Genomic DNA, 12,699 nt, shown 5'->3' with positions numbered 1-12,699 from the left:
TATTTTGCAACTTTTGGCAAAAATGAATGCTACACATTATTTGCAATTAATGTTTTCTTTCCTTTTTAGGTTGTCATTTCTTTCTATCTCTCTCCTCATCACATGCATTCCTATCTTTCTCTCTCTATCTTACACTCACAAACAAATTTTGCCAAGGAGACCGTGCACCCTTCAAAGTTGCAAAAAATGTATAATAGAGGTAGTAAAAAAATGATTGTGTGCGTAAATAATACTTGTACAACTAAAGGTACTCCTTATTCAAGTGTTTATGCAAAAAAAAAAACTATGCCAGTATCCAGATGAGTATCTCAGGGATTATTTCGTTTGAAACTATATTATTAACATTGTAATATTAAAAATTATCTTGTTTGCATGTAAGAACATTTTTCAATCTGTGTGCTTCATTTCTAATCCATGAACATTGCTTGATTAGGGTTTTGAGTTATTTTGGACCTTAAAAATTAAATTTGAGGTCGAAATTGGCAAAAAATTAATATAAGCATTTCGATTTGCGTGCAAGGAGATGCATTAGTTTGCTTGTTTGCAAACCTCCTATATAGCTCCCCTTAAAACCTCAACAATAATACCAAAATTACCCCAAAACCTTTTATCTTGAAAATAAATCATGTAATCCGAGGCGTTTTCTTACACCCAAACCTAAGGGGTTTTTTTTTTATAGAGATGCTCATCAATGGCCTAGCCCCTAGCCCTCTAGCCCAATCTGGCCCGACACACAAAACAAAATGCGAGCTTGGGAGCATAAAAACGTATTTTTAGTTCAAAATTAAAACATGACCCAAAAAACTGCTTTGGCCTGATATAAGGATTTTGCTAATTAAGGCACAAAAATTTATTTAAAAGCTCGACCCAACCCGAATTTTCACCTCTAGATTCTTGGTCATTTTTTCCAAGTTTGACCCAATACGCTAGCCTAGTCCGACCCTACTAGAAAAATTTTGGGTTTGGACAAACATAAAAATGTACTTTTAGTTCAAAATCTGAACTCGACAAAAAAAAAAAAAAACCGCTTTGTTTGATAAAATGACAATATTTTGCGGGTAAAGACATAATATTTTATTAAAAAAGACTTAGACTGACCTGATTTTTTATTGCCTCTACCAAATTTATACACACGACCCACTAACCCACCTGAACCCTGAACTACCATTGCCAAGCCCAATGGTCCACAAACCCAACTTGACCTACTCACAACTTGCCTAACCCACAAAGCCAATTCCGCCCCACCCACGCTCAAGAACTAAACCTTGACATGTCTATTTTTTCTACCCCCCACCTTAGGCCAACCCAAGCTAGTCCCATGTCAACCTATCCCAACCCATGATCCACCTAACCCCGGTACAACCTAGCCCACACAGTGGCCACCTTTGGTTACCAACCATTTTAGGACAATTGACCCAGGGCCTGTTCTCTTTAGCTAAATTTCACTTCAATTCAGTTCAGCTCCAATCAGTTCAGTTTCTAATTTTCTATTCTCATAAAATATTCAATTTTAATCGATTCAATTCACTTCAGTAAACCAGAACAGACCATCAAATTTAAGTTTCACCCTTAACCATTGTAAAAATTTTAAAATTTAGCCCAATAAATTAGGATGGACCAAAAATGAAATTAGGAATAAGGATAGACCAAAAATGAAAAAACCACCCAATACGAAAATGGGCCTGTGAAAGGGTTAGGGTTTTAGGTGCTTTAAAATATCACAAAAATTTATCACTCCATTCTACTCTTTTGCGCCTCCGTCTAACCTATCTTCTCTCTGCAACTTTCAGGTTTTTCTCTCTCCTCTCTTCATCAAATTTCTTCCTCTTTTTCATGATTTTAATGCGTTTATTATTCTAATTTATATAATTTGCGTGATTATACATGTTTATTAGTTGTCTGTTTTGTATGAATTTCATGATTTTTCTAGATTGTTATTATTGTATTAATCTACCTATGTTTAAATGGCCAATTTCAATTTTTTTTTTCCTACATTCGAAACAATTTTCAGACGATTTGAAATGTTGAATAATCAGTGAATCAGTACTAGGGTTTCCCCTCGTTGTTAAATTAGTTTGTACGGTTTCATTTATAGATTTTTTATGTTTTGAAATGTTAAATTAGCTGTTTTGTTTGATTTATTGTGTATTTTTCGTGATAATTAGATAATTAATTATATGTTTGCTATGATAAATCTCACAAAATTTAATGGTAGATTGATACTAATGGCTTAGGTTAGAGATTAATATAATGTTTGCTGGATTTAAAGCTGCTAGAACAATTGATTTTCATTAGATTGCAAATTATTGATTATATATAACAAGGTTGTATTTTTCTTTCATGTTTTCGACCTTCAATGTTGTTTAATGCTATATTCATGAATTGTATGGCATAGATTTAGGTTAATTATTTTTTTGTATGCTTCTACTGATAAATCGTCAGAATAACCTTATACTCTGTTGAATGCGTAGTGTAATTTTTGTAATCCATTTTCGTTTGCTGCTACTAATAAGTTGTCAGAATAACCTTATACTCTGTTAAATGCATAGTATAATTTTTATATACGTGTATGAAATAATACATGGATTAAAATTGTGAAAAGTTGATATATGTATAAATATTTTATTTGTTCATATATTTTTTGTTAATTTTGTAGAAATAAGCAATGGCGGTTCCCAAACTTGATAAGAAGATAGTGAAGAAGAGGGTCAAGCAGTTCAAGAGACCCCAATCTGACCGAAAAATCTGTGTGAAGGTATAACATTTGCAACAAAGTTTTTTCTTTTTTTGGATGTGAATGTTTTTTTTTAGTGAATTTCTATGTGAAAATGGTAGTTTTTATGCTGAGTGGTATAATTGTTGAGGTGAAGTTCATATGAGTTGGTTGATTAATTAATAGGAGAGGAAGATTACAAAATGCAATTTGTTCGGCTGGTTGCTGAATTATTCATAGGCTAGGATTATTACAGAATACAATTTGTTTAGTGTAGATTAGTGTATTGGTGATCTATTTTGTGATGTGTTAGTTGGGTATTGTGGCGTACGATTTATCAATGATGAATTATAATAATTGGCATGGTATATCATGGATTAATTATGACCTATGAGTGGTATATAATGATGGTTGCAAGATTTTGGGATTGAATTAGAGGCATCCTGTTTATCAATTTCTTTTTTGTGTTATAGTCTTGTAGCTATCTCTTGTATCCTAATACAGTACAAGTTATATATACTCTGTAATATTTGTAGTTAAATCTGTATCACGGGCTAGTAAATAAGTAGATGGGCCTAAACACAAAAGTATGGCATCCTTGTTCTGATATTAATGTATGAAGCTTGCACCTTGGTGTTCAACTATGACCTGGCCTAATGTTGAATTCCCCAAATTTTGTAGTTTTTCCTGTTATCCTGTTAGTGGGTTGGTGCTTGATTATCCATGTCTACCAGTCTATCCTATCTGAAACATTTAGTAGGCTGTCCATGTTTTGACTTGTGATATTTTTATCCAAAATTATGGGTTTGTAATGCATTTTTTGACTATGGTTGGTTAGAACTTGATATTAAAACTTGAATATAGAGCCTTGTTAGGTCTTTTTTTATCTTTTGTGATTGTATTTGTATCATCTGTAATTTAGTAACTCAGTCCTGTATTTTAACATGTCATGTTTTGATGTTCAAGTAAGACTTGTGTACATTAATTTCCACCCCAATTGTTTTGCAAAAGTAATCTATAGCACTATCATATTATATTTTGTTTACCAACTTGTTTGGGTTGAGAGATTTAATCATATACTGGATGCCCTCTCACTAAATGCTTAATAATCATGATTAGTTTCTATCACGTGTTTTACTTTGATATGCATGCAGCATGCTGCTAGGATTGAGAATGTTTTGTGAAAATGCTAGCCACATGGGTTATATACTTTGTTTATATGCCCTGTTACTGGTCTAGGGTAGGGTATTTCCTTGTATGGCGCTGTTTCTTCAGAGGCCAAACAAATGTATATACACCTTGTGCCATTTTACTCTTTAAGTTGTTTCGTCGAATTTGTCTCATTAATTTGAATGGTTGTACATTTGCAGACTAATTGGCGTAGGCCAAAGGGTATTGATTCGCGAGTGAGAAGAAAGTTCAAGGGAGTGACTCTTATGCCAAATATTGGATATGGATCTGACAAGAAGACACGTCACTTCCTCCCCAATGGCTTTAAGAAATTTGTTGTGCATAACGTAGGTGACCTTGAACTTCTGATGATGCACAACAGGTAACAGATTGCCCTTTATATTCTCTGGTCCTTTTTTCTTTCACCTCTGTTCTCTCTTTCATGTATTCTGACCGGTATACATTACCTATTGTAGGACTTACTGCGCTGAGATCGCTCACAATATCTCAACCAAAAAGAGAAAAGATATTGTTGAGCGTGCTGCACAGCTTGATGTTGTTGTCACCAACAAGCTTGCAAGGTTGAGAAGCCAGGAAGATGAGTGATCATGGAACCCAAAAGTTTTGTTTACAATAGATTTAAGAGGTCTGAGCTTTCAATATTAGGCAAGAATATTACAAATCGTTTTATGGTCTTTTCTTGTTTTACTTTCGCTGTAGTTCCATGTTTCTGACTTGTTTTTTGGAAACTGGAGATTTATTTTGTTATTTTGGGAGCCCAACCTGTTTATCAGGGATGAGATTTGGGAAAGTTTTAACAATTGGACTAAATCTAGTTTAGTCTAGGTGATTTTAAGTCAAGTACTCTTTTACAGAAAAAAAAATGGTAAATATAAAATGAATATAAGAGGATCAAACTGTTTTAATGAATGGAAAGATATAAATGATCTACATGATATCAACTTCCGGGGGGATGATGTGCACTTGGACTAATGGTAAAGAAGGGGATGACTGAGTGTGACTCGACAAAAGATATGCATACACAAGCTTGGTAAAGGTTCACTGGGACTAATGGTAGGGGAGGGGATGAGCGAGTGTTAGACAGACCTGACGAAGGATATGCAAAAACAAGCTTGGTAAAGAGACTTGACGAAGGATATGTCTTGCTAACATGGATCACTATCCTAATCAAATTTCTGATCAAGCTCCATTTATGTTTAACCCAGGAAAGACAAAAGTAAAGTGGAATTACAAAATTGAGAGTTGGTTGGCAACGTGGGATGGTGTAAAAAAAATGGAGTTTAAACAAAAGAAAGGAATGGAATGAATGGGATACTTTTGAGAAAGACTTGGTTGAAGCCTCTCTTGCAAATTTGCAATGGAAGAGGAAGGATATGACGAGGAGTCGAGGACTTTACCAAAATCAAAGGATATGCAAACACAATTTAAAAATTGATTTATGTACAATGTGCCACAAATTCACCCCCCTAATTTTAATTGTAATTAGTATTGCTGTTGTAGCTCAATTGCACAAAAGTACTACGGAGTATTCTTCTGTTTAGCTATATCATAATTTATATGCAATGAAATATAATTGTAATATGATCTTTTTGCATTCGTCTTGATATATACTTTCACAATATCAACATAATATAATCAAAACATTCTTTAATCAAAACTATTTAGGCCTTGTTTGGTTGGATGTAGGAAGTAGAAATTCTCGTAAAATCTCAATTCCTATAAAAATATAATTTCTTGGAATTTTGAAAAGTTATTTGGTTGAATGTAGGAATTTCTACTTCCCATAGGAAGTTCCACTTACCTAGGGAGGACTAGATAAGTGAATTCCTCAATTTAGTGGGAAGTAGAACTTCCTAGAAAGTTTCAATTTCTATATTATTGGCAACCAAACAAGTATGCATATATTTATATCCTAGAAAATTAAAAATCTCGTTAATTTGTTTGTCAACCAAACAAGTCCTTATGATTTAAATATGTTTTGGAATGCAAAATCCTCTCCTACATTGTTATTTTATATTTTATTCATCATTAATTAACTAAACTTGACTATCTTATTCTAAGTACTCTACTATTTACATTTGTAGATTCTAAATAAATAGAGTCCACAACATCAATTAACCAATCAAACATGTTAACATCCCATCACACTGCCGACCTCGCATGGGCCAACACTTAGCTTAGAAGGAGTGGTCGGTAGATTTCGATAAGTGGGCTCCACAACATCCGACTTAGCCGTTGTACTTGAATACGACTATATTATTCCATAACGATTTTTTAAAATTTCACCAATATTTTAATTAAATTAATACTCCGTAATTAGTTGGGGGTGGCTTACCGCTAATGGGGTCTTCTCTTAGCCGTTCCTAGATACAAACTTTATTATCAATCGTAATTATTTTATTATATTTTTGGGGTAAACCATGTGTAATGATTCTTATTTCATTATCATTATGAGTATTATTAATTTTATTTAGTGATTATCACTTCTTCAAAACATGCAGTTTTAAGGGAGTTCTCTAATTGTGGGAAAGAATTAAAAATTGTTTAGATAGTTATTCAATGATTTTATGAAGTTCTATTTACTCGGAAGAAGACGGGATATATAATTTATTATGTTTTAATTGTCAACTAAACATGTGTAATAGGTTCTATTTTTGTTGAATTTTGTACAAGTTTGACTATATGAACTGTGAAGTACATCAATCTGTAATTTAGTATAAGTGAGAGTTTAATCCATGCATAGATTATAAGTATGATATACAATTATCAAGTAGTATTGGTGTAGTGGTTAGATATGGTGTCTTTGAATTCGACTTCTTGAAATTAAACCCCATTAGAGATATAGGTGGTGAAGATTCTCTATATTTTATAGCCTAAATCAATTCCAAAGGTTTTGTCTCACTAATGGTGGATTAGAGGACTTATGATTCATGAAGGGTCGAGTTTAATTGAGTCATTCTCATTAGTCATTACGTATCAGAAAATAGTAGGATCTCATTAACCAGTTAACTTTATATTAATAAAAAGGGAAAAAAAAAAATCACATATAGGCATCAAACAACTATGTCATATGGAGTAGTATTGTAGGTTTGTAGTATAAGTTTGTAAAAAAGGCTATGTCAATAATTTAAATATTTATGTTTAGCCTGATTTCTTTCCTAATAATATTTATGTTTAGCCTAATTTCTTTCCTAATAATAATTATTTTTTTAGCCTGATTTTTTTCCTAATAATATTTATATTTAGCTTGATTTCTTTCCTAATACATAAGATTACAATAAATTTACTTAGAGACTATACAAAGTACATCTCTACCTCTCATTTACTATTGCAACCAAAGAAAGATCATGTAAGGTGATACGGTAATACCACAACCCAAGACAATGTATAATTTATAGATAAAAATCTTAAAAACTAGATTTAGGGCCTGTTCACATTTACTTAATTTTAGTTCAGTTCAGTAAATGTGAACATACCCTTACTTTTTACTCTAAAAATAGAATTTGACACTTCTCATATGTACATAATAAAAATAACATTTATACTATAAAACATTATCATACAAGTTAATTTGGCATTTGACAACTTTTTTCTTCTTTTGCAAATCTCATCTCTGGATGACTCAACATCTACTTGTCATTCAATAGTTGTTACAAGTCTGGCTTGACAAGTAGAAACTTATCCAATATTCCAATACAATCTCATATACCTTTATGCTTATATGAATCGAAATTTTCTTAAATTAAATTCTTTTAAAATTCAACGCTCACCCAACTTTATAATAACGACACCTTATAATTTCTCTTACCGTGATTACTTATAGCTACTTAACTTTGTGATTTTTCTTTTCATCTCTCAACATATAAGAACATATACCCTTAATCATCATAAATTTCTTTTTTTTTTTTCAAACCAAACTAATCGGTCAGATTACTCACTAGTTTTGAACTCGAACGTGTGGTAATCATTCTAGACCCTCCTAATGATCAAAGATAAGAAAAACAAGGGGAAGGAAAAGAAAAGCCACCACAAAGAAAAACCGTTGGAAAAGCCAAAAGATAAAAAAGGTTACAGTATCATTAGGAAGATGGGAAATTTGACCCCATCGTTTCATCTAAAAGCATCTGTTAATAATTTAATAAGTCAAAATTTTGGTAATTTGTCGGTTTATTGTATCTGGTTTCCACATTTGTTTTTTCTAATAATAACAATAATATCTGGAGTAGAAGTACTATTTACTCATTCATCCTGCATTAAATTTTTCTCCATTTTTCAGGGTTTTTTTTTTCCTCGAAATTTGTTGCAGAATTTTCTGTCATTTTTGTAAAAAAGAGGGAAAATTGAAACTGGGTTTTCTTACTCTTGAGTAATATTCAAATGGGTGTCATCTAAATTGTTGTTTTGAGATTTTATTGATGTGGTTTGATCTACTGTAAATGTCGCGATGACGTGAAAGAAAGCGGGGTTTTTTTTTTTTTTGTTCAGGTGTTCTGGGTATTTGTCAAAGGTTACAATTTGGTCGTTTTGCTGAACTTTTCAGGTATATTTTCTTCATCTTACTTTTCTTTTACTTTTGATTTTTGCAGTCGATGATTTGCCTTTTGAGATTCTAGAATTTGAGAATTATGGGTGTTATATGTGAAATATGCCTGTTTTTTAGACAGTTTTTTTTGTAGCATGAACGTCCTGTTTGGTAGGCGGTAATAAATTAACAACTTTAAACGACAGCATTGGGTGGAAAATGTGTAATTGAGGAGGGATGATGAATGTATCTCTGGTATTGCTGTTTTTATTTTTTTTTAATTTTTGCTTTACAGTTTCTTGAAATTAAGTTTGAGTATTTATTGTCAGATAGAGTATTTTAACATAATTTAGGGCCAATTTGCAAAGTTATCACAGTATGCAAATTTGCATATGGATGGCTTGGTTGATACAGTATATCAATATATGGAGACATGGAGTATGGAATAGTAGGATAGGAATCATTTGCCGAGTTGCAACCTTTTTAATGAGAAATAAGTTTGGAAATCAATTGGATAGCAAAGACTGATTGGAGTTTCTATCATGTTTCTTGATGGTTTGGCTGTAGGTCTTTTAGAAACAGTCACTACTAATAGTCTACTTCTTGTTGTTCTTGGAGTCAGTAGTGTGGTAGGGTGATCCCACTTATAACTTGAATTTCCGAGATACATATTGGGTTGGACCGGATGATGTTGTTGTAACGAATTCCCAGACTTCCAGATACATTTTGGATGCTGTTGCAAGCCCCTCATATGTCTGATGATGCTTTATTGTTTAGCTGATTGGTTAATGGCTTGTCATAATTAGTGTTTCTAGTAAAATCTTAGCAGGCTCAACATGTTGTCTGAGAGTTGGTTCAATTTACTGGTTAATGCCTGTTACTGGGCATTATTTTGTTATCTTAAAGATGTTCATAATGCATGGATTTGGTTATTATCTAGCAAATTGACTATTAGGGGCTCTTGAGCAGAACATTGATAGCACCTACCTTTGCAAAGCGGCAAATTTTTTTAACCAGTTTACTTATTTTAGTGATACATCATTTTGCCAGGAATGCTTTTCCAGGGAAGACCAATATTTTTTATAATTAATCTGTTATGCTCAGTGAATACTTGTGCATCTTTGCAGTTGTACAAATAACTCTCCTGATCCAAAATTGAAGTAGACTACTGATGGGCCCGATGGCTGGACGTACTCTATCTCTAGCCACACCCGGGACTAATTACCTGAAGGAGACACTCCATGCTCAGCAAGAACTTCTGCAGAAACTATACAGTGAATTGGATATGGAGAGAGAATCCTCTGCTACTGCTGCTGATGAAGCTTTATCCATGATATTACGCTTGCAGGGTGAAAAGGCAGCAGTGGGAATGGAGGCTAGTCAATATAAGAGAATTGCCGAAGAAAAGATTTGTCATGCTCAAGAAACACTCGAGACTTTTCAGGAAGTAATATATCAGAAAGAAATGCAGATTGCTTCCCTTGAGTTCCAAGTTCAGGCATACAGGTTCAAACTTTTAAGCATGGGGTGTGATGATTTAGGTACCTGTGAGATACAATATCCTGATAACATGTTGTCAAGAAAAAATGCAGAAGAATCAAGCTCGCGAAGCTCTCTCAGACGGAATAGTTCACTACCACCTCCTCCAAATAATGATGCGTTGAGTAGGCGAGCTTCTACTGAGGGAACAAAATCCTCAACACCCTCTCCACACCCATGGCAGGAAAGTAAAGGTGAAGACCCCTATATTCGAAGGGAGCAAGATTCATATTGGGAAGAGATTAAGAAGTTAGATGAACGGTTGAAGGAGTTGGATGATCTTAAGGGCTCTAGTACTTTCCCTTCAACCGAGGATACAAATGATGTTTCTCTAACAAGTGCATCCCCAATGCTGCATCCCTCCCCTGAGAATACTCCTGTGAAATCAGATTGTCTTGAATCTCCTGAAATTGCAGTCAGTGTTCAAGCATGTGAAGATTCTGCTTGCTCGACAAGTGTTCAGGATATCTTTGAAGTCCCAATTTGTCCGTTCATTGACCAAGATGGTAATTCTAACAAAGAAAGCCACAATCTAACTTTTGAAAGTGAAAATAGGAATGGAAAGCTAGATTCGGTCTGGAGTAAGATTTGTAAGTCTATTGTCGAAGAGAAAAATGATTGGGAGAAGAAACCATTGCTATCTCCAGATTGTGACCAAAGTTTAACTAAGACAAATGATGCTAAAGAGAAAATTGATTGGGAAAAGAAACCATTTTTTTCCCCAGGTAGCAGTAATGAATCAATTAAACCAAAAGAATGCAAGACCGATAAGCCATTGCTTTTTAAACAGCCAACATTTGGCGTTGCTGACTGGGAATTTCAGCAGTTCAACAGAAGACTTAAACAACTTGAGGATCAGAGGTTTGTAACAAGAGGCCAAGAAATAAACGCTGATAAAGCAGAAGAAGAATTGAGAGTTTTGTGGGAGATTAGGGATAAAATTGACTCAATGCAGGCTGAGATAGCACACTGGAGGACTAAGAAGCCTTTGCCACCAGATAGTCGTTCCCCTGGATGCCTTAAAGAGGTATGCTTTCTAACTTTTCTTATGTTTATCTTAGAAGTGTAAATGTCATATATGATATGCATTTCTTCTCCATGTCTGCCTTTGCTAGTATCTAATTGATCATTTTTCATTTTGCATAAACTCTGAAGAACTGGCCGCTGGTCGCTAGTATTCCTCTTTGAAACTTGAGTGACTATGCGACATTGAAGTATTCTACGGTGCCTATGAACCATCATCATCCTTGTAAACTTATTCATCTACTAGTAAATTTGAATTTAATTCCATTAATGACCGTGTTTTGAGAATAAGGCCTCTTTTGGTGTAAATAGTCACATATACTATATTGGAATACTTAAAAGTAAAACATTTCACATTCCCTATAATAGCTGTAGATTATGATTGAGTAGTTCCAAATTGCACTTAGAATGAATGATGGAGAGATAATGGAAGGTCAAACAACCATAGTTTTGCTGAATGTAATAACAAGACAAACTGACGAACTGCTTTGGTGCTGTAATGTACTAATGTGATTTTTGATATGTGTTTGATAAAGCTTTGCTTTACAGTTATTAACCTTCTGTTCTAATATCAAGCATATTTCTATTTATCCAAAAAAATTTCCCCTCTGATCACTGAAAATTTTTAATCACAAATTTATTAATTGTATGAAGATGGTGAAAATGAATAATTTGCTGATAAGTTTATTTCTGAAAGTTTTCCTCCCTTTTTTTTTTTTACTATCTTACTATCACAAATTTAAAGCTTTTTATGACTTTGCTTTTTTCTTCTGACAGGTGATCCTTTGCTTTTGGCCTTAATCAAATCCCTAGACAATCACGGTGTGGTTATTTTAGCTCCTTATTTTTTCTAGAATTGGTATCTGGAAAAGAATGCCAACTATCTTGGAGGATTTTTGTGTTGTCTGTTTCTTTCCTAAGATGAAGTAGTTGAATTTTGAGTTCCCATGTATATCATGTATAGATAAAACAACCTATGTCGTATAGAAACATCTCTTCGAGGTGAGTTCCATACCTTAGAGCACATATATGGCTCCTTGTTTTCTTTGGTTTTTCTAGCTGTGTAAATTTCCTTCTCATACAGAATTGGATATACATGCAAGTTTGTAAATGATTGAAACAACACTAAGTCTTTGGCGCCTTGGTGGAGATTTAGATTTTTGATTGTCATATCACCCTATCTTTCGATTTTCGATAGTAAGATGTAGTTCTTTTCACCTGAGAACAACTTATCTGAACTTCTGTTTCCTTAACGCTTATTGGAATCTGAAATGTACTCTTTGAACGTGGAAAGAACAGAGCCTAAGTGTCAATGGTGTACAGTGTAAAAAGTTTTTGAAGCCTTTTGAGTTGGTGCTTGTTGCATTTTACTTAAATATGATGTTATAGTGCTCTAAAGTTAATATGTTATTCATCTTTACTGTATCAGTTTTAAGTAACAGGAGTTTTTTTTGGTCATTAGATGTGCCTTATCATGCATCTAGCCAAGACAATGTTAAATGGTGCACCCTGACTCTTGATTTGTGGTTAGTTACCCCAATGAATATTATAGCCCCATAGATCTACACATTCTTATGCTTAGCTTCACACTTGAGAAACTTGTAGTGAGAGTGTTCTATCGAAGAATTTTAATTGCACTTTCTTTGTTATAGGTCTTATCAAGTCTTCATACCTCTCTAACCACAAAATAAGCTGTGTAGCGAATTATGTT

At 33.6% G+C, this 12,699-nt stretch overlaps 2 protein-coding genes across 3 annotated transcripts; both read left to right on the top strand.

Annotated features, from left to right (window-relative positions):
* Window positions 1-1,683: 1,683 nt before the first annotated feature.
* LOC145579976 (large ribosomal subunit protein eL32z-like) lies at window positions 1,684-4,651 on the top strand. The gene is made up of 4 exons (XM_081637288.1): window positions 1,684-1,790; window positions 2,657-2,755; window positions 4,084-4,265; window positions 4,360-4,651. Exons 2-4 carry the CDS (start codon window positions 2,666-2,668, stop codon window positions 4,487-4,489), a joined length of 402 nt encoding a protein of 133 aa, XP_081493414.1. The 5' UTR covers window positions 1,684-1,790; window positions 2,657-2,665; the 3' UTR covers window positions 4,490-4,651.
* Window positions 4,652-7,964: 3,313 nt separating this feature from the next.
* LOC145578772 (uncharacterized) lies at window positions 7,965-12,189 on the top strand. 2 transcript variants are annotated; one of them, XR_014098915.1, is made up of 4 exons: window positions 7,965-8,444; window positions 9,554-10,992; window positions 11,121-11,214; window positions 11,766-12,189. XR_014098915.1 is itself a non-coding variant. In XM_081636077.1 (3 exons), exons 2-3 carry the CDS (start codon window positions 9,598-9,600, stop codon window positions 11,787-11,789), a joined length of 1,419 nt encoding a protein of 472 aa, XP_081492203.1. In that variant the 5' UTR covers window positions 7,965-8,444; window positions 9,554-9,597; the 3' UTR covers window positions 11,790-12,189. The 2 variants fall into 2 exon arrangements, 1 of the variants encoding a protein (XP_081492203.1); XM_081636077.1 differs by lacking the exon at window positions 11,121-11,214.
* Window positions 12,190-12,699: the final 510 nt, after the last annotated feature.

The sequence above is a fragment of the Chenopodium album genome, chromosome 14 (genome assembly GCF_948465745.1).
Source record: "Chenopodium album chromosome 14, dcCheAlbu1.1, whole genome shotgun sequence".
In the NCBI taxonomy this organism is placed as follows: Eukaryota; Viridiplantae; Streptophyta; class Magnoliopsida; order Caryophyllales; family Amaranthaceae; genus Chenopodium; species Chenopodium album.
This window is presented reverse-complemented; position numbering and strand designations above follow the sequence as displayed.

Excerpts from the sequence above, each read along its gene's own strand:
- LOC145579976 (XM_081637288.1), top strand. The coding sequence starts at position 2,666 with ATGGCGGTTCCCAAACTTGATAAGAAGATAGTGAAGAAGAGGGTCAAG. Across the intron at positions 2,756-4,083 it reads ACCGAAAAATCTGTGTGAAG|ACTAATTGGCGTAGGCCAAA; the intron begins GTATAACATTTG and ends GTACATTTGCAG. Across the intron at positions 4,266-4,359 it reads CTTCTGATGATGCACAACAG|GACTTACTGCGCTGAGATCG; the intron begins GTAACAGATTGC and ends TACCTATTGTAG.
- LOC145578772 (XM_081636077.1), top strand. The coding sequence starts at position 9,598 with ATGGGCCCGATGGCTGGACGTACTCTATCTCTAGCCACACCCGGGACT. Across the intron at positions 10,993-11,765 it reads CCCCTGGATGCCTTAAAGAG|GTGATCCTTTGCTTTTGGCC; the intron begins GTATGCTTTCTA and ends TTCTTCTGACAG.